The sequence below is a fragment of the Lepus europaeus genome, chromosome 13, assembly GCF_033115175.1.
Source record: "Lepus europaeus isolate LE1 chromosome 13, mLepTim1.pri, whole genome shotgun sequence".
NCBI lineage: Eukaryota > Metazoa > Chordata > Mammalia > Lagomorpha > Leporidae > Lepus > Lepus europaeus.
The window spans coordinates 7,276,154-7,295,154 of NC_084839.1; the positions used below are offsets into that span (position 1 = coordinate 7,276,154).

The following is a 19,001-nucleotide window of genomic DNA, read 5'->3' on the forward strand; positions in this document are numbered from 1 at the left end:
ACACGGGTGCGGTTCACCGGGTCCTGAGCTCAGCCCATCTCTGGCTCTTTCCTGTCCCAGAGGGATGGGAGAGTACGATTTCCCCGGGGCGCCTTCTGTGCACTGACAGTTTCACGAGAGGCTGAGTGGTTAGCGACACGCAGGCAGACTCTGACGTCGGCGATCGGCAGGACAAGGTGGCTGTGCTGTGCAAGCCGCGGCCAGCCGTGCCGAGCCGAAGCTGGCGATGGCACCGCCATGCCAGGCCCACGCGTGGAATTTCAGTCCAGCCAGTTTGAAAGAGGAACCTGAGAGTGCCGGCAGGAGGCGAGCACGGAGGTCACTGTGAGTTAAAAGACGTGACAGCCAGGGGCAGGGGACAAGCGAGGTCCAACCTTGAAGCTCACACAGCTGTGCCTGGTGGAGGGCACCTCACCCAGTGTGTGGGTGACGGTGCCGGGTACCCGGTGTGTGGGTGACGGTGCAGAGTACCCGGTGTGTGGGTGACAGTGCAGAGTACAGCTGTGTGGGTGGTAGTGCAGAGTACCCGGCTGTGTGGGTGACGGTGCCGGGTACCTGGTGTGTGGGTGATGGTGCAGAGTACCCGGTGTGTGGGTGACGGTGCAGAGTACGGCTGTGTGGGTGGTAGTGCAGAGTACCCGGCTATGGGGGTGATGGTACAGAGTACCCAGCTGTGTGGGTGATGGTGCAGAATACCCAGCTGTGTAGGTGATGGTGCAGAATACCCAGCTGTGTAGGTGATGGTGCAGAGTACCCGGCTGTGTGGGTGACGGTGCAGAGTACGGCTGTGTGGGTGATGGTGCAGAGTACGGCTGTGTGGGTGGTAGTGCAGAGTACCCGGCTGTGTGGGTGACGGTGCAGGGTACTCGGCTGTGTGGGTGACGGTGCAGAGTACCCAGCGTGTGGGTGACGGTGCAGAGTACGGCTGTGTGGGTGGTAGTGCAGAGTACCCAGCTGTGTGGGTGACAGTGCAGAGTACCCGGTGTGTAGGTGACAGTGCAGAGTACCCAGCTGTGGGGGTGATGGTGCCGGGTACCCGGCTATGGGGGTGATAGTGCAGAGTACCTGGCTGTGGGGCACTGAACCCGGCTGTGTGGGTGCAGTGTACCCAGCGTGTGGGTGACGGTGCAGTGTACCCAGAGTGTAGGTGATGGTGCAAAGTACCTGGCTGTGTGGGTGATGGTGCAGGGTACCCGGCTGTGTGGGTGATGGTGCAGGGTACCCAGCGTGTGGGTGACGGTGCAGAGTGCCCGGCTGTGTGGGTGATGGTGCAGGGTACCCAGCGTGTGGGTGATGGTGCAGAGTACCCAGCGTGTAGGTGATGGTGCAGAGTACCCGGCTGTGTGGGTGATGGTACAGAGTACCCGGCTGTGTGGGTGATGGTGCAGGGTACCCGGCTGTGTGGGTGATGGTGCAGAGTACCCGGCTGTGTGGGTGATGGTACAGAGTACCCGGCTGTGTGGGTGATGGTGCAGGGTACCCAGCGTGTGGGTGACGGTGCAGAGTACGGCTGTGTGGGTGATGGTGCAGAGTACCCGGCTGTGTGGGTGATGGTGCAGAGTACCTGGCTGTGTGGGTGATGGTGCAGGGTACCTGGCTGTGTGGGTGATGGTGCAGAGTACCCAGCGTGTAGGTGATGGTGCAGAGTACCCGGCTGTGTGGGTGATGGTACAGGGTACTCAGCTGTGTGGGTGGTGGTGCAGGGTACCCAGCTGTGTGGGTGATGGTGCAGGGTACTCGGCTGTGTGGGTGATGGTGCAGGGTACTCTCAGTTGTGTGGGTGATAGTGCAGGGTACTCTTAGCTGTGTACGTGATGGTGCAGGGTACTCTTGGCTGCATGGGTGATGGTGCAGGGTACTCTTGGCTGCGTGGGTGATGGGCAGAGTACTCTTGCCCCTGCACGTGAGCTGGACCTCCGTGTGCACAGAGCCGGCTCCTCACTTCTCGTGCAGACCTCAGAGTCCCCCGAGCTCGGTGCGTCCCTCGACTTCCGGGCTTCCAGCCTCTCGCTGCAGGACCCTGTGGTTTCGGTCTTACGTTCTGTCTTGTAACCAGGAGCCGCCGCCTCCCTGTCTGGAAGGAAGGCTACATGTGGTTTTGGCACACACGCCTGAGCTCTGCGAGGCCGCCGTGGCCTGTGGGCTGCGGGCTCGTCCCCGTGTCTGTCTCCAGCCTCTGCCGCCTGGTGTCCTCTGTCCGCTGCCCCGTGCTGGTGTGCACCGCCCGGCCCGTGTTTCTGTGCCTTGAGCTGCACAGCCAGACTGCGCTCAGCTCGGCTTGCTCGTGCGCTGGAGCCCACAGCCTCTGAGTGGGGGGCTTGTGGGCCTCTCTAGGGGGTTCGAGTACTGGACAGACCTCTGCTGGGCACCCCTGGGGGCCCTCCCCGCTCAGGCTCCCCCGCGGCCTCATTTAGGCTTGGAAATTCCTGCTCTGAGGCAGGACCAGCGCTGAAAACCGCTTCCTGTTCTCACCAGGGCCCGGTCAAAAGTGCAAGCGCATCGTTGTGGGTTGGATGGGAACAGTGAGGGCAGAAGGCCGATGGCGGGGACGTGGGACTCCGTGTCCCCCACTGTGGTCCCGAGTCCCCGCTGCGGCCCTGCCACCTGATTAACTTGTTTAAATTTTGCACTGACGCTGTTCCGGAGGCTGGGGGAGGGGCAGTGCTGCCGTATGTCCGTCATTGTCTGCTGCGTGGCCCATCAGCTTGCAGGGGTCAGAGGTGGTGCAGAGGAGAGGGAGGGGCTCCGAGAGGAGGCCTGGGCCTGCCAGGGGCTGCCCACGCCCTGGGCAGGATACGTGCAGGGAGTGCTGTGCTGCCTGCGACAGCTCCCGGAGCCCCAAGGCTGCCCTGGGGTGGACAGGGGCAACCCGGGTCTGCCGCCAAGTGTCCCGGAGCCCACCTGCACACGCGGAGAACGGGCCTGCTTTCTCTCTTGCTGGCTTTTAAAGGGACAGCTGCCCTGACGGAGGGAGCTGAAAGCTTCATGGACCAATGTGAGAATGTGGGGAGGCTCGAGTAGGGGGCGTGAGTAAGAGGGAGGGGCGCAGGGCCGTGGGTGGTGCTGTCTGCGTCCTGGCTGTGGGGGCGTGGCTTTCTGTAAGGGCAGAAGACAGGGGAGGGTAGAGACGACAGGTGTTCAGAGTTCCAGGTTGATGATGGCAGGGAAGGGCCTGTTTCTGGGCTCCAGAGGAGGAGCTGAGCTGGCAGAGGCTGGTGGCGGCAGCAGGGGCTGCGAGCCGGGGCCCTATGACTGTCTCCCGCTGTGGACGCACTGTGTCTCCGAGGGGGTGTCGGGGAATCTGTACAAATACACACAGGGGCCCGGCTTCTGGGTGAATGTGCCCCATCTTTCAGTTTTCAGCTGCGTGTTCATCTGGTAACATCCAGGACCTGGCTGTGCCGGTGCTGGGTGCAGAGTTCTTGGGCAGCGTGTGCTATGTCTGCACCCCAGCTGTGCACCCCCAGATCCACGGGATGGCCAGGTGCATTGGAGCTCCAGAAGCTGCCAGAGGCCGGGGTCCCCAGAGCATGGTCCCCAGGTCAGCAGCACCCGCGACTTGTCAACAATGCAGTATCACAGCCCCCACGCCGCACCCACAGAAGCACCTGAGACGTCAGCATCACGTGGACACACCTTGTCGGGCTCCTCCCCCGGGAGTTTCAGATCCCAGAGCTCTGGGATGGAATCACAAATTTGTATTTCCAGGAAGTGCTCCCGTGTCCTGCCTCACCCCCGGGGAAGTGGAGCCGGAGTGCCGGAGGCCAGCGCAAAGGTTTTCCAACCTTGGCCTCTAGGAGGCCGTCTTTCAGAAAGTGCTTTTGGTCTAACCACTTTAGCATCCCCAGCACCGGGTTTTCAGGGTGGTCTTCGCGAGCCGGCTGGGGTGCACGTCCTTTCGTTTGTTCTAGTAGGGGAGGGGCGGAGCTAAGAATCTAAGAACCAGTGAGATGGAAGCAGTGAGACTGCTCGAGAAGCAGCAGCGAACAGAAACCGGTCAGCGGTTCCCCGCCGTCTTCTGGCAGCTGATGGCTTTTGATCTTTCACTTTGTGTTAAGATCGGTGTGGGCTCCCCGCTCTTTTTTTAATTAAGGAAACACCAGAGCGGCCCTGGGCCAATTGCATGCATGTGTTCACCAGGGCCCTCTGTGAGAGGGTGCATGTGTGTGCTGTGTGTGTGGTGTGCACACGTGTGTGGTAGACTTTAAGGCAGCACTGCTGATAGGCAGGGGCCTTTCTTACACCAAAAACAAAAGTGACCTAGGTGGTTTTCTTTTCTTTTTTTTTTTTGACAGGCAGAGTTAGACAGTGAGAGAGAGAGAGAGACAGAGAGAAAGGTCTTCCCTCTGTTGGTTCAGCCCCTAAATAGCCACTACAGCCGGTGCACTGCCAGGTGCTTCTCCTGGTCTCCCATGCGAGTGCGGGGCCCAAGGACCTGGGCCATCCTCCACTGCCTTCCCAGGCCACAGCAGAGAGCTGGCCTGGAAGAGGAGCAACCGGGACAGAATCCGGCGCCCCAACTGGGACTAGAACCCAGGGTGCCGGCGCCGCAGGCGAAGGATTAGCCTAGTGAGCCGCGGCGCCGGCCTTCTGCTTTATTTTTTAAGACTTGCTTATTTGAAAGACAGTGACAAAGAGACAGAGGGAAAGACATGGAGAGATCTTCTGTCCGCTGGTTCACTCCCCAAACGGCCACAACAGTCGGGGCTGGGCCAGGCCGAAGCCAGGAATCCCAAACTCTTCCTTGTCCTGCTGTGGGTGTCGGGACCCATGCACTGGTCTGCCTCCTGCTGCCCTTGTGGGCCATTAGCAGGGAGCTGGAGCGGAAGTGGGGCGGCTGGCACGTGTGCCGGCACCATAGGATAGGGATGCCACGGCAGGGTGGCTTAGCCTGCACCCCTACCCCAGCCGGGCCTTCTGTTTTCAAGTGCCTTGTGCGTGTCCGGAGCGCTGCTGTGTGCTGTGGGGGAGTGGAAGGAGATCTCGGGGCAGCCCCGGGGTAGCAGCGGTTACCCCATCCCAGCATCGGATTCTGAGCTCACACCAAGCACTCGCCTCCCGCCCGTGAGGGGGCCTTGAGGTTCAGCTGTGTTTGGTAAGAAAGCCAGAGGGAGGCTGTGGCTTCAGAGCGCTGAGCCCAGCGCTGCTCCTTCGGCGCTGCCTGGCTTCGGGGAACACGCATGACGTAAGCTCCCCTTCTGTAAACAGGGGAGACAGAGCCTCCGTCTCAGAGTGGCCCTGAGGACCAGGTGCCGTGGCGGCTTCTCCAGGCCGCTTCTCCTGGCGCCCCTGCGTCGCTGGGGTTTTCTGCCTGGATGCCCAGCCTGTGGGAGGAACACGGAAAACCGCTCCTTGGCCCCGCACCAATGTGTGCCGAGAGCACTGTTCCCGGGGCTCCTCCCCGGCTCCCGCCTCGCTCCCGGGCTGTTCAGGTGCCCCCCCGTCAGGCCTCCTGACCGCTCTCCGGAGGAGTCCTCACTGCACGAATGGTCAGGGCATCTTTACGTGTGGTATCCGCTTCTCACCCACACTGGGGACCACTCACAGGTGCGGCCGTGGTGCCGGGTAGACGCACCGTGGAAAGGCTGTGACGCGGTGACCCAGGCAGCAGTGTGGGCGGGGCTCTGTCCAGAGATGGCTATGGAGAAGCCAGAGAAGCACAGATTGTGTGAGTCCTTGTACAGAAAGTCCTGCAGAACGCAGACCGTTCGATGGGGACAGGAGTGGGTCCGTGGCTGCCAGGGGACTACGGACAGGGGTGAGGTGCTGGGGCAGGGCTGCAGGGGCACGAGGAGGACTGGGGGTGAGGTGCTGGGGGCAGGGCTGAGGGGGAGGAGGAGGACTTGGGGTGATGGTGGTTCACTCCCCAAATGGCCACAACAGCCAGGTCTGGAGCAGGCTGAAGCCAGGAGCCTCCTCCAGGTCTCCCACGTAGGTGCAGGGGCCCAAGGACTTGGGCCATCCTCCACTGCTCTCCCAGGTGCATTAGCAGGGAGCTGGATTGGAAGTGGAGCAGCCAGGACTTGAACCTGGTGCTGCAGGCTGCATTGAGCTGGCCCGTGTGTGCTTTGCGGTCTGTGGTAAGGCGCCAGCTGCCTGTGAGCTCATGGAACGCTCCTCGTGCAGCTGAGTCAGTTTGAACGTGAAGTAGCAGTGAGCCGGGGCGCCGGTGGGAGCCTCACCTGCCACGCTGACAGCCCAGCAGCCCCACCTGACACCCACGACGCCCTGGGCCTCGCACTCCCACTCCTGGAGGTGACCGGGCACTTCGAGCACCGGGCAGCTGTTCCATGCATGCATGTTCTTGCGAACACTGCAGCCTCTCCGAACGCCCTTAACTGAGACAGTGGTGGGGAGGCTGGCTTGCAGCTCTCTGTGCTCGGCCAGGGCGTGCTGCATGGCCTCTGCAAGGGTGCACGCTGGGGTGTCTGTCTGAGAAGCCTTACACTTTTCTCTTTGGCTTTGTGGTTGAGCACATTTGCTGTACTTGAAAAGATAAGAAAAAAACAAAAACAAAAACAAAAACAAAAAAAACCCAGACTCAAGGTGCTGTCGTTTCTACTGCTGGAGTTTCTTATATGTTGGGCATATTAAAATAAATGAGGGGCAGAGTTGTGGTTAGAAAGCTAAGCTTTCATCTGCAATGCCAGCGTCCCGTACTGGAGCGCTGGTTCAAGTCCTGGTGCCCTGCTTTGGACCCAGCTCCCTGCTAGCGCACCTGGGGAAGCAGCAGCAGATGGCCCAAGGGCACGGCCCCTGCACCCACATGGGAGCCCCAGATGGAGCTCCTGGCTTCAGCCTGGCCCAGCCCTGGCCACTGTGGCCATCTGGGGAGTGAACCAGCAGACGGAAGGTCTGTCTGTCTCTCTGTCACTCTGCCTTTCTAATACATAAAGTAAGCTCGATGGCACTGGCAGGATTCAGGTGCGAGTCTTCGGTCATGTTTTAGGTCATGTAGAGACAAGGGACAGAACGGTCTTTTGCAGAAAGAGCTGGAATTATTTCCTAAAACGCCTGGACTTGCTCAGGGTTTGGGGGCAGGGCCCTGGGAAGACCTGTTTTCCGCAGACTCTGAGGCGGGTCCTGGTGCTGCTCTGACCCGAGAGCCCTGCCTAGGCTGGGGCTTCTGTGTGGGTCCCTCCCTGCTGGGTCATCTGGCCAAGCAGAACCACTCCCTCCCTCCACAGAGGGAGAGCAGTGCCTGCCGAGGGCCCCTGGCGTGGGCTGCATGGAGGGGCGGGGGTGTGCTTGTGGTGAGGTTGGCTCCGGTCAGAGCTGGTGACCAGGGCCTGCTGAACCGCAGGGGAGTGGGGAAAGCCACAGATTCAGAGGCAGAGATTTTAAGACCAAATAAAAATAACTGGGAAGAGCGAAGCGAGAAGACAACTCTTCGGGCCGCTGCCTCTCTCTCCTTGTCTCTGCTTGCTGACCAGCTGTGGCGTTTGGCACCAGAGTCCTGCCCTTGGCCCCCGCTCCCCTGCTACACTGACCGCATTGCTTTAATCCCGCCTGTGTTGAGACACCGCACCCTGCCCTGACCCACCTTGTCAGACGGGTCCAAGTCAGCTTAGGAAGAAAGGAAGAGAGAGGAAAAAGAGGGAGCGTCGTCACGCTTAAAAATTGCAGCACTTAAGAGGGGTAATTTGCATTTGGGTTGCACTTGCCGTTGCAGAAAGGTGTTTTATGTAATATGCTTGTGCAGAGTAACTCAGAGAAAGCCCAGTGCTTGCCCGGTGCCACGGGCGATGTTGTGGTTGGGTTAACCGGAGATGATTTAATTCCTCCCACAGATCGAAAGCATTTCACTACTGGTAAACTGAGGCTGGGCTGGCTGAACACGAGGGACGTGCAGTCACCTCTTGGCTGCGGATTTTGTCTCTTGGGCCGGGGGGAGGACACACACAGTGAGGGGAGGGAGACAGACACAGAGCCTGCCTCCCGTGGGCTGTGGGTGCACCTGCCCAGCCAGAGTGTGTGGGCCCCCGTGCGCCTCTTCTGTGGCCCAAGCAGAGATGTCTGCTTCAGTGTCCCGAGTAGGTCCCCTGTGTGCAGGTGTCGCACACAGAGCAGGGGGGAGAAGGCCCACACGGCGAAGTCCCGGAGGACTGACGTTTGCTCAGTGAAGCCGTTGATGGCGATGCAATTTATATTTGTAACAGTTTCTCTAAGAAATTCTATGGGTATAAATATATATGTATATTTAAAAGATGTATTTAGTTGGGGATCAGTATTGTGGCATAGTACATGGGCGCTGATTCCTGTCGCAGCTGCTCCACTTTTTTTTTTTTTTTTTAATTTATTTATTTGTTTGAAAGAGTTACACACAGAGAGGAGAGGCAGAGAGAGAGAGGGGTCTTCCCATCCGCTGGTTCACTCCCCAACTGGTCACAATGGCCAGAGCTGCGCTGATCCAAAGCCAGGAGCCAGGAGCTTCTTCTTGGTCTCCCATGCAGGTGCAGGGGCCCAAGGACTTGGGCCATCTTCTACTGCTTTCCCAGGCTGGATCAGAAGTGGAGCAGCCAGGACTTGAACCAGTGCCCATATGGGATGCCAGCACTGTAGGCGGCGGCTTTACCTGCTACACCACAGCGCTGGCCCCTGTTCTGCTTCTGATCCAGCTCCCTGCTGATGGCCTGAGAAAAACAGCAGAAGATGGTCCAAGTCCTTAGACCCCTGCCACCCACGTGGGAGACCTGCATGAAACTCTTGGCTGCTGGCTTCAGCATGGGCCGGTCCTGGATGTTGTGGCCATCTGGGGAATGAACTGGTGGATGGAAGATTCCATCTCTCTCTCTCTCTCTCTCTCTCTCTCTCTTCATCGCCCTCTCCCTTCCCCCCTCCCTCCCTCTCTCTCTCTTTTTCTCTCTCCCTCTCTCTGTCATTTTAATTTCAAATAAATGAATAAATCTTTTTTTTTTTAAAAAATGAAGAAGTTATTTAGTTATTTATTTGAAAGGAAGAATGACAGAGAGAGAGAGAGACAGAGAGAGATCTTCCACCATCTGGTTCACTCCCCAAATGGCTGTAACAGCCAGGGCTGGGCCAGGCTGAAGCCAGGAGCCTGGTTCCTTACGTGGGTGCAGGGCCCCAAGCACTTGGAGCATCCTCCGATGCCTCCCCAGGTGTAATAGCAGGAGCTGGATTGAAGCCGAGTAGCCAGGACTAGAACCAGGCACCCACAGAGGATGCTGGCGTCACGGGCGGTGCCGTCGCCCAGGTCAGATTTCCACGTGGCTTCGCTGAGTGGTGCTCCCAACACCGCCGTCAGTCTCAGGCCGTGTGCTTCCCCCAGTGAATCCTGCTCCCCTCCCCCAGCTCTGGCAGCCCCTGCTCCACTTTCCGGCTCTGTAATTTCCTGATTAGCAAAGTAATCGTTTTCTATTTTAGATCATTCGAGGAACTCCAAAAGGAGAACCTGTCAGTGGAGCCAGATCCTGGGGTGACCTGGCCGACCCGGCCCACTTCAGCCTGGGCTCCCCCTGCCCCCTTGTCACACACCTCTCCCCGGCTTCTGACGCTCGCCTCACGTCTCCTGCTCAGGGTCCACGCTGACAGCGATGCTCCTACGGACCGAGGTCCCGTCTTGTTCGTCCTTGCATCCGGCTGCCTCTCCTCACTCCCCGGGGCTGGCTGTGCCGCCTCCGTAGGGGTCATTACTGCCGCAGTGGGTTGTTGGAAGCCTGGTCCCCCGAGGCTAGGGCTCTGCCCAGCACGGACTAGCACGCTCACCGCGCGAGTGGACGAAGAGTGAAAGCACCGTGGCCGAGTGTGTGGGTAGCCACAGTCTCTCCTGCTCCACCACAGGAGCTCTCTGGGCGGTTTCTGCCGCCCCCTTTCTTGCGTGTGCCTCTGTCCAAGGTGGCACAGCCCTGGCTCCCAGGCAGGTGGTGCTCGGCGCTGGGTTGGCCTGTGCCCGGGCCCCTGGCGTGGCTCTGTCGCTCACGCCGGTGAATGGACATCGTCCATAATGACTGCGTATTTCCTCTGTGAGGAGCCGTTGGTGTCTGTGCCGTGTGAAATGTTCGCCTTGAGTGCTGTGTCTTTGGGTTTGTTTTTCCAAAATGTATTTAAAAATCCATTTATTTGTAAGACAGAGTGACAGAGAGAGAGAGAGAGAGGGAGAGATCTTCCATCCCCTGGTTTATTCCCCAAATGGCCACAACAGCTGGAGCAGCGCCAGGCTGAAGCCAGGAACCAGGAAGTGCACCCAGGTCTCCTACGTGGGTGGTAGGGACTCAGGTACAGCCGTTGCCAAGGTGCATAGGCAGAGAGCTGGATTAGAAGCAGAGTAGCCGGGACTCGAACCAGCACTCCTATACGGAATACAGGCACGCCAAGCAACAGCTAACCCTCTGAGCCACAATGCCTGCCCCTGTCTTGGGATTTTTTTTTTTTTTAACTTTTATTTAATGAATATAAATTTCCAGTGTACAGCTTATGGATTACAATGGCTTCCCCCCCCCCCAACTTCCCTCCCACCCGCAACCCTCCCCTCTCCTACTCCCTCTCCCGTTCCATTTGCATCAAGATTCATTTTCAATTCTCTTTATATACAGAAGATCAATTTAGTATAAAGATTTCAACAGTTTGCACCCACACAGAAACACAAAGTGAAACATACTGTTTGAGTACTAGTTATAGCATTAAATCACAATGTACAGCACATTAAGGACAGAGATCCCACATGAGGAGCAAGTGCACAGTGGCTCCTGTTGTTGACCCAACAAATCGACACTCTAGTTTATGGCGCCAGTAACCACCCTAGGCTGTCGTCATGAGTTGCCAAGGCTATGGAAGCCTTCCAAGTTTGCCGACTCTGATCATATTTAGACAAGGTCATAAAAGACAGAGTGAGGATAGTAACCAATGATCCTAAGAGTGGCATTTACCAGGTTTGAACAATTATACAGCATTAAGTGGGGAAGAGGACCATCAGTACACACATGTTGGGAGTAGAGCCATTGGTGGTAGAGTAGAGGTTATGATTACAAAGGAATGAGGCCCAAGTGCACTAGACAGGGCCTAGAACAAAGGACAGAGTCATTATTAGAGGAGCTAAGAAAGGTGCTGTCTATGCTACAATTAAGTTTTCTGATTGAGAGGCAAATAGAACCTGACAGAAGGGGCTTGATAATAATCTGGTGGGCTTTAGGCCTTGTAAGTTAAGAGGCCCAGACCTATCTATCTCTTCACATGGGGTATATCCTAAGGGAGGTGTGAACCTCCTAGGGGAAGGCACTCTGTTGACTTTCATTACTTGGCTGGCCTGGGAGGAGAGCTGGCCAGGTAAAGGCAGGTGGCATCTCTAACAAGAAATTTACAGTTCTGCCTGCAATGTTGCTGACCCTACTTGACCATCCCCTCAGCTGCAGTGGTCCCTTTGGAAGTTGGGCTGAGTGAAGGGCTTTTCAGCTTAGAGGGATTTTTAATTCTTGGGGTGTGTGTGTGTGTGTGTGTTTTCTTCCTGTGAGAGAGCAGGCAGGTGCCTTTGTAGCCAGCTGTTGCTGCCTGTAAGCAGGTGGGCAGTACCTGTGTGATGACTGAATTAATAAAGTCACAAGTGTGTGTGGTGTGGGAGGTTTGGTTTAAACGTGTTAATACAACAACTCCAGCTGCATCTGGAGTCTCTGTGGAGCTGACTCTTAGATATTATATGCTCCAAAAAATATTTGTATGGTTTTGCCCCCCAGTGCCTCTACTCTGGGTAGAGCAATTGCCACCAGCCGTGGGGGTATCAGCGTAACAGGTGGACACGCCCTCTGGGACTCACGGGGTGGCACCCCTGAGGTGGAGGCAGGAGACAGCCTGGCAAGCGCCTAGAGGGATTTAGAGAAAGGAAAATGCTACAAGAGTTTGGGGAGAGAGGGACCATTTTTGCGTGGGAGACTGAGGGTGCTTCGTGGACTCTGGGTGGTGGGGAAGGCTTCGGGGAGTAGGGATGGGCAGGCGGGACCTGGAGCATGCGCTCAAAGCCAGGAAGCAGCGAACAGCGGAACTCGGCTCTGGCTGAGTGTGAAAACGCGATGTGGCCAGCGTGGCAGGGCCATGGAGGGTGTCAGTGTGTCACTGGTCACGGAGGGGAGGGGGTGCAGGAGCGAGTCTCGTGGGTTCTTTTCCTCAGCTTAGTATAGACATAGAAAGCCGGGAAACAATTTGCAAAGAGGCAGAAACTTTGATTTGACAGAAAAGAAACTGATTTGATTGGCAAGCGACAGAGAAAGCGTGTGGTCGAGAGGAGCGCAGGTGGCGTGCCCGAGCGGGACACCGGCTTTGAAAAGGTCCCAGGTTTTTAAGGCATTACTGTCTGTTTGTTGGGTCATCCTATTGGAGCGCCTATTGGACAGGGGTTTCACATACTTTATGTTGATTGGCTTGGGGCTCATGGAGATAGCAGGGGGTTCCTAGAGATGGCCTGTCTCCCCCTTAGGGGCTCGGTTCCCTCCTCTGCTAGCTCTGGATGGGAGATTGCAGCTAACTTGAAGGCCTGGTTTATATATATATTTTTAAAGATTTACTTATTTATTTGAAAGAGTTACACAGAGAGAGAAGGAGAGGCAGGGACAGAGAGGTCTTCCATCTGCTGGTTCACTCCCCAGTTGGCTGCAATGGCCGGAGCTGTGCTGATCCAAAGTCAGGAACCAGGAGCTTCTTCCCGGTCTCCCATGTGGGTGCAGGGGCCCAAGGACTTGGGCCATCTTCTACTGCTTTCCCAGGCCACAGCAGAGAGCTGGGTTGGAAGTGGGCAGACAAGACTCGAAGTGGTACCCAAATGGGATGCCAGCACTGCAGGCGGCAGCTTTACCCACTACGGAAGACAGATTTAAAGCTACAAGGGTCACACGAGATAGCCAGGGTCTCCTGGAGCCGGTCCGACTCTCCCCAGGGGCTCAGCCCTTCCCCTGCCAGCTCTGGGTGAAAGACGGCAGCCACCCTGGAGGTGAGATTGAAAGCCGCAAGGTCGCACACGCAGCACAAGAAGCTGTCAGTGGGGAGAGGCCGGTCGGCCTGGAGTCAGCTCTCCAGCCGCAGCCGGCAGCCTGCTTGTGCAGGGCGTACGTTCTCCCTAGGTCTGAGGGCCACGGACCCCAGCCCCACGGGCCGGCCTCTGGGTGCAGTAACAGGAACTCCAGACTTGCTCAGGGCCCTGGTCCCTGGTGCGAATGGCAGAGCTGTGAAGGAGGGGTGGGGCCAGCAGAGACAGGGAGCCGGGGCCACCGTGGCCTCCAGAGAGGGGCCGTGGGGCCACGCGAGGCCTGGCAGGCCCGTGGCACTGAGTCGGGGATGCTGTGGGAAGACCGCGGGCTGGTGGCTGGGTGAGGCGGTGGGGGCCCAGCAGGTGGTGCCGAGCGGAGGCGCAGGTGTGAGCTCAGAGGCGTGAGGGGTGGTGCACGGACAGGCAGGAGCAGGGTGGAGACCCGCACCCTCCCTTTCGTCTTCCTGCCTGGCTCCAGGAGGACCCAGGTGTGCCACTCGGAGATGAGTCACCAGCGCCGCTCCTGCCACTCAGCCCGAGGCCTCGCCGGGAGCCAGCTTTTCAGGGCTGGAACGTGTCACCCCCGGGCTGATCCCCTGAGTCACCGTAGCTGGGCCGCCCTCGGCTGGGCCCAGGTGGCTGAGAAGGGCTGCGCTGTTTGCGCCAAGCCCCAGATGTACCCAACAAAGGCATGTCTGAGGGGACAGCCGGTTGTGCCGCAGGCCTGGTTATGCACCTCCCGAGCTGCTGCAGTGAGCTCCTGTCTGCAAGTCGAGTCGCAGGGAAGCCAGCTCCTTAGCGTCTTAAAAATGGCACCGTGCTCGGTCTCCCTCCCCACCACCCTCCTCCTGTGCCTGGGTGCAGGCGGCCTGGGGTTGCAGCGTCTGACCTGGGGGAGAGGAGGGAGGTGGCGCGCACTTCCTGTACAGGGAGGGGCTGTCATGGGAGCCCCCTCCTGACCGAGCTTTTGCAGCTTGCCGGCTTGCTCACGGCGAAGCCAGCTCTGCGGCTACACTCGCCCTGTGGGTGTCCGGTCCACAGGGAGGGTTCCAGCAGCCGCCTCCTGACCGCAGGGGAGGGGCAGGGGCAGCTCCTGTCCTTCCTCCCTGGGGTGTCTGCTCCCCCTGGAGCAGCCCATCCCTCGCACGCCGTCCCCCTCATGCTCACACCCTCCCTTGCGCAGGCACCGCTCGCCCACAGGTGCAGACTCGCACCCCCTTCTGCTTTGCCTTCGGCATTCACCCGGCACCTGCCCCGAGCTGCCGTTCCGTTCTGGCTCGGGGAGTCCGTTCTGTAGAATGGGCCAGGGGGCACAGGCCAGACCCTCGCCCAGCTGCCCCCTCCCCCACCAGGCCATGCAGGGAAGGCTCGTCTTTGCCCACCTCCGGCTCCCATTCTCACCGCAGAGCTCCAAGGCAAGTGCATAAGGACGTCTTTTTCTGTTTGTCTTCCAGATTCAGAACATGAACAACATCATCTCCTTCCCCCTGGACAGCTTGCTGAAGGGGGACCTGAAGGGGGTCAAAGGGGTAATGACCGCTGACGCCCCGGGGAAGCCCAGAACCGTCGAGCCTCTGTGCTGCCCTCGGCCAGGACCGCGGTGTCGACTCGACGCGGGAACGTGCGGGGGGAGGGGCTGTCTGGGAGGCGAGGGCGCTGGGCCCCTCGGGGGAGCGGGGGGGGGGGGGGGAGCGGGCAGCAGCATGGCTGCTGGGGGTGCGGCTGTGCCCCTGTGCAGAGGAGCAGCCGGGGCGGGGGCGGGGCGTTTGGGTGCTGGGCTGAGCGCTATTGGCCCTGCCGGGTGTGTGCTGTGAAAGGAGGTGGGTGCGTTCTTGGGAGACCAGAGTTCCGTGATGGGATCTCCCTGTGCTTCTCGGCGACAGCCGGGCACCTCTGCACGCCCGGCCTGGCCATCAAGCGAGCCGCCGGAGACGCTCGATGTCTCCTGGGCCGGGTGCGTGGCCGGGAGCTGTCAGGACCCTGAGGAGAGGCTGGGCCAGGCCTGTGCTCCGAGGACCCGGCAGAAAGGCTCTGGGGCTTGGGCCGTGTCCTGAGGCCTTAGAAAGCTGCAAAGGAAATACAGCCCGAAATTCACCAAAAAAACAACCAGTTTCCCCCTCTAAAAGAGCCCTGAGGAAGGGGCATCGCCAGGTGGGAACGCTTAGAACGTGGCTCATTTTGTAAAAGAATTATTGTTACTATGAATGTCAGTGAGAAAGAGGTCTTCCATCTGCTGGTTCACTCTGCGTATGGCTGCAAGAACCGGGGCTGGGTCAGATCGAAGCCAGGGACCAGGAACTCCATCCAGGTCTCCCCCGCGGGTGCAGGGGCCCAGGTTCTTGGGCTGCTTCCCCAGGCCATTAGCAGACAGCTGGGGCTCAGATGTGGGATGCCAGCATCGGGAGCGATGCCTTAGCCTGCTGTGCCACAGCGCTGCTCCAACTCAGTCCTTTTGAGCCAGGGTTTTTCAGAGTAGAAAGTCCTGAATTCCAGACGACAGTGCAGCAGGAGACGCGGGGTGGAGGGGAGGGGTCTGCTTTTATGTTGTGAGCTGGGCTCACGTCAGGGTTACACACGTTGAGATTCATATGTTAGTGGAGATTGCCTGAATCCATTTCTTTTAGCAAGATAGACTGAAATATTTGCATATTTTTTAAAGATTTATTTATTTATTTGAAAGAGTTACACAGAGAGAGGAGAGGCAAAGAGAGAGAGAGAGAGAGAGAGAGGTCTTCCATCCACTGGTTCACTCCCCAGATGGCCACAACGGCCGGAGCTGTGCCAACACAAAGCCAGGAACCAGGAGCTTCTTCCGGGTCTCCCACGCAGGTGCAGGGGCCCAAGGACTTGGGCCATCTTCCACTGCTTTCCCAGGCCATAGCAGAGAGCTGGATCGAAAGTGGAGCAGCCGGGTCTCAAACTGGCGCCCATATGGGATGCTGGCGCTTCAGGCCAGGGTGTTAACCCGCTGCGCCTCAGCGCCGGCCCCGATATTTACGTATTGAATGTTGTATTTTGGGTTCAACCTCAGAATTAACCTGGGGTAGCAAACAGGGTGCAGGTGATGCAAGATAGGCTGTGAGGATTGTGTCTGGGTGCTGGGTCCCTGGTGAGGGTGTCTCTACTGTTGTGTGCATTTGGTTTATTCTAGATCAGATATATTTTTAAAATATTTATGTATTTGAAAGGCAGAGTTACCGAGAAAGAGGCAGAGGTAGAGAGAGAGAGTTCTTCCAACCAATGGGTCATTCCCCAATGGGTCATGCCCTCAATGGCTGGAGCTGAGCCAATCCGAAGCCAGGAGCCAGGAGCTGCTTCTTGGTCTCCCACATGGATGCAGGGACCCAAGGGCTTGGGACATCCTCTGCTGCTTTCTCCGGCCATAGCAGAGAGCTGGACTAGAGTGGAGCAGCCGGGACTCGAACTCATGCCCATAAGGAATGCCAGCACTGCAGGCAGCGGCTTTACAGCACCGGCCCCTGTATCAGATATTTTAAAAGGGAGGAAAATGCCAGCCCTCATCTCATTGAAGGGCTGTGCTGTAGGCTCTTCGTTTTCCCAGGATGACTCACACCATTTATTGCGGAAGTGAACGCTCCGTTCAGGACTGGTCCCGAGTAAGGAGGTTTAATTGCACGGAAGCTAACGATTTGTCTGACTTAACTGACGTCTCTGTTCACAGGATCTGAAGAAACCTTTTGACAAAGCGTGGAAGGACTATGAGACAAAAATGTGAGTGCGTTCCTGCGTGTGGGGCATTGCGATTTCAACTTTAATCCATTTATTGCTCCGAGGGCTTGTCTTGGCAAACCTGAATCCGGGAAGGGATTCACCTGCAGCCAGGTGTGGAGGTTACGGCGACACCTGCTCCTGTGGGCGGGGCCGTGGCGCTGGGCTCCCGTGCGCTGCCCCTCGTCCCTCCCTCTGTGGTGTCTGTGCTCATGCGATGTTGCCTTCAGGGAAGTGCATGGGGGAGGCCCAGGCACCATGTCTCTGATGGTGCTCTTTAAACACCTTCCCTGCTTGTCTGTCGGTGATGGCAGCACAGTTTGCCGAGTGGAACTTCCTGGTGATTGGTGAAAACCGGCTGCCTTTAGCCTGGGTCTCTGCTTTGCTGCATACCAGGGCCTTGGTCTCAGAGAGACTCTGAGTATCTACCTCCTGTACCTTTATTTGGTTGTTTGATCTGCCAGAGAGGGTGGGAGGGAGGGAGGGAGAGAGGGAGAGAGGGAAAGAGAGAGCTGCCAGAGAGGGTGGGAGGGAGGGAGGGAGAGAGAGAGAGAGAGAGAGAGAGAGAGAGAGAGATCCCACAGTGTGTGGGTTAGCTGACGCTGGGGTGTGACCCACAGTTGCTTCTGCGCACGACGCTGTAGCTGGGTTACTTCGTTACATTCCCGACCTCAGTGTTTCGCTCCTAGGCCCAGCTAGAGGTGAGCTGGTGACTGTGTCTCTTAAGTACTGGAGACACGGGAGCTGTTTCTCGATGCCTCCTGTTAACTCTGTAATCTGTGCCGTGGGCAATGCAGAAATTTCTGGGTGGAAGTGTGAGCTTTCCCATCTGGTGAAGGGAGAGGTGTTCAGAGGAAGTCATTTCAGACGCTTCTGTTTGTTTACTTCAAGCAGGTTTGGGTGTCTTTCCCGTGGTGAACAGAGCAGTGAGCCCTTGCCTCTCATGCTTGCTGTGGAAGCCTTCAATTCCCATCTCTGCCGTAGCTCGCAGGCCGGGTGTGCAGTTTCTCCCTGGACCAGGCTCCTGCGAGCCCGCCCGATGTTGGAGGATGGCCGCAACGTTGTCCCCCCCCCCCCCCCCCGGAGGGGCCCCCACCCATCACCCCGGGGCCGTCAAGGTCCCTTGTCTGGGTGCTCCCCAGGGAGATGAGCAGGAGGGCAGGGGTCAGCGTTCCTCCTTGACAGCTGGAAAGCCAGGCTCAGGGGGTGTTGCTGGTCAACCAGGAGGAGGGTAGCCGGGCCAGGGCCAGCACACCCGTGTCTGTCCCCCCTGCACCCCTTAGGCACCTGCAAGGAGGGCTTCTGGGAGTGACTGGACCGAGGGCATCGGAGTTTCTGCAGAGGATGCTGGAGACCCAGCTCTGGTTCAGGAAGGGAGGGGCACAAGGGGAGTAACATCACTCTGTGAACCCAAGACTTGCACAGACAGGGTGGGTTAGAAAGACTCCCACTGTCCTAGAACTTGAGGAGGAGAGAGCAGCACCCTTTAAAATGTGAAGTGTGGGGCCGGCGTGGTGATGGACCTGGGTAAGCCAGCATCCCATCGCAGAGCGCACCAGTTCAAGTCCTGGCTGCTCCACTTCCGATCCAGCTCCCTGCTAATGTCCCTAGGAAAGCAGTGGAAGATGGCCCAGGTGCTTAACTTCCTGCTACCCACGTGGGAGACCCGGATAAAGTGCCAGGCTCCTGTCTTCAGCCTGGCCCAACCCCAGCCATTCTGACTATTTGGGGAGTGAACCAGCGGATGGAAGATCCCTCTCTCTGTTATGCTGCCTTTCAAATAAATAAATCTTTAAAATAAAACATGAAGTAATTCTGTGATAAATAATTTAAAAAAGGCCGGCGCTGTGGCTTAACAGGCTAATCCTCCACCTTGCGGCGCCAGCACACCGGGTTCTAGTCCCGGTTGGGATGCTGGATTCTATCCCGGTTGCCCCTCTTCTGATCCAGCTCTCTGCTATGGCCCGGGAAGGCAGTGGAGGATGGCCCAAGTGCTTGGGCCCTGCACCCGCATGGGAGACCAGGAGAAGCACCTGGCTCCTGGCTTCGGATCAGCGAGATGTGCTGGCCGCAGCAGGCCATTGGAGGGTGAACCAACGGCAAAAAGGAAGACCTTTCTCTCTGTCTCTCTCTCTCACTATCCATTCTGCCTGTCAAAAAATAAAAAAAATTAAAAAAAAATAATTAAAAAAAAACTTTTATTTGTTTGGAATGCAGAGTTACAGAAAGAGGGGTAGAGAGACAGAGAGAGATCTTCCATTTGCTGATTCACTCCCTAATTGGCTGCAAATGCCAGGGC

At 57.8% G+C, this 19,001-nt stretch overlaps 1 protein-coding gene across 5 annotated transcripts in view; it reads left to right on the top strand.

Annotated features, from left to right (window-relative positions):
* ASAP2 (ArfGAP with SH3 domain, ankyrin repeat and PH domain 2) overlaps window positions 1-19,001 on the top strand; it is a 171,456-nt gene that overhangs the window by 78,681 nt on the left and 73,774 nt on the right. For all 5 annotated transcript variants that reach the window (XM_062208926.1, XM_062208928.1, XM_062208930.1 and 2 more), the window contains exons 4-5: window positions 14,428-14,502; window positions 16,656-16,705. In XM_062208926.1, coding sequence (XP_062064910.1) covers window positions 14,428-14,502; window positions 16,656-16,705 — 125 coding nt within the window. The remainder of the gene's footprint in view (window positions 1-14,427; window positions 14,503-16,655; window positions 16,706-19,001) is intronic.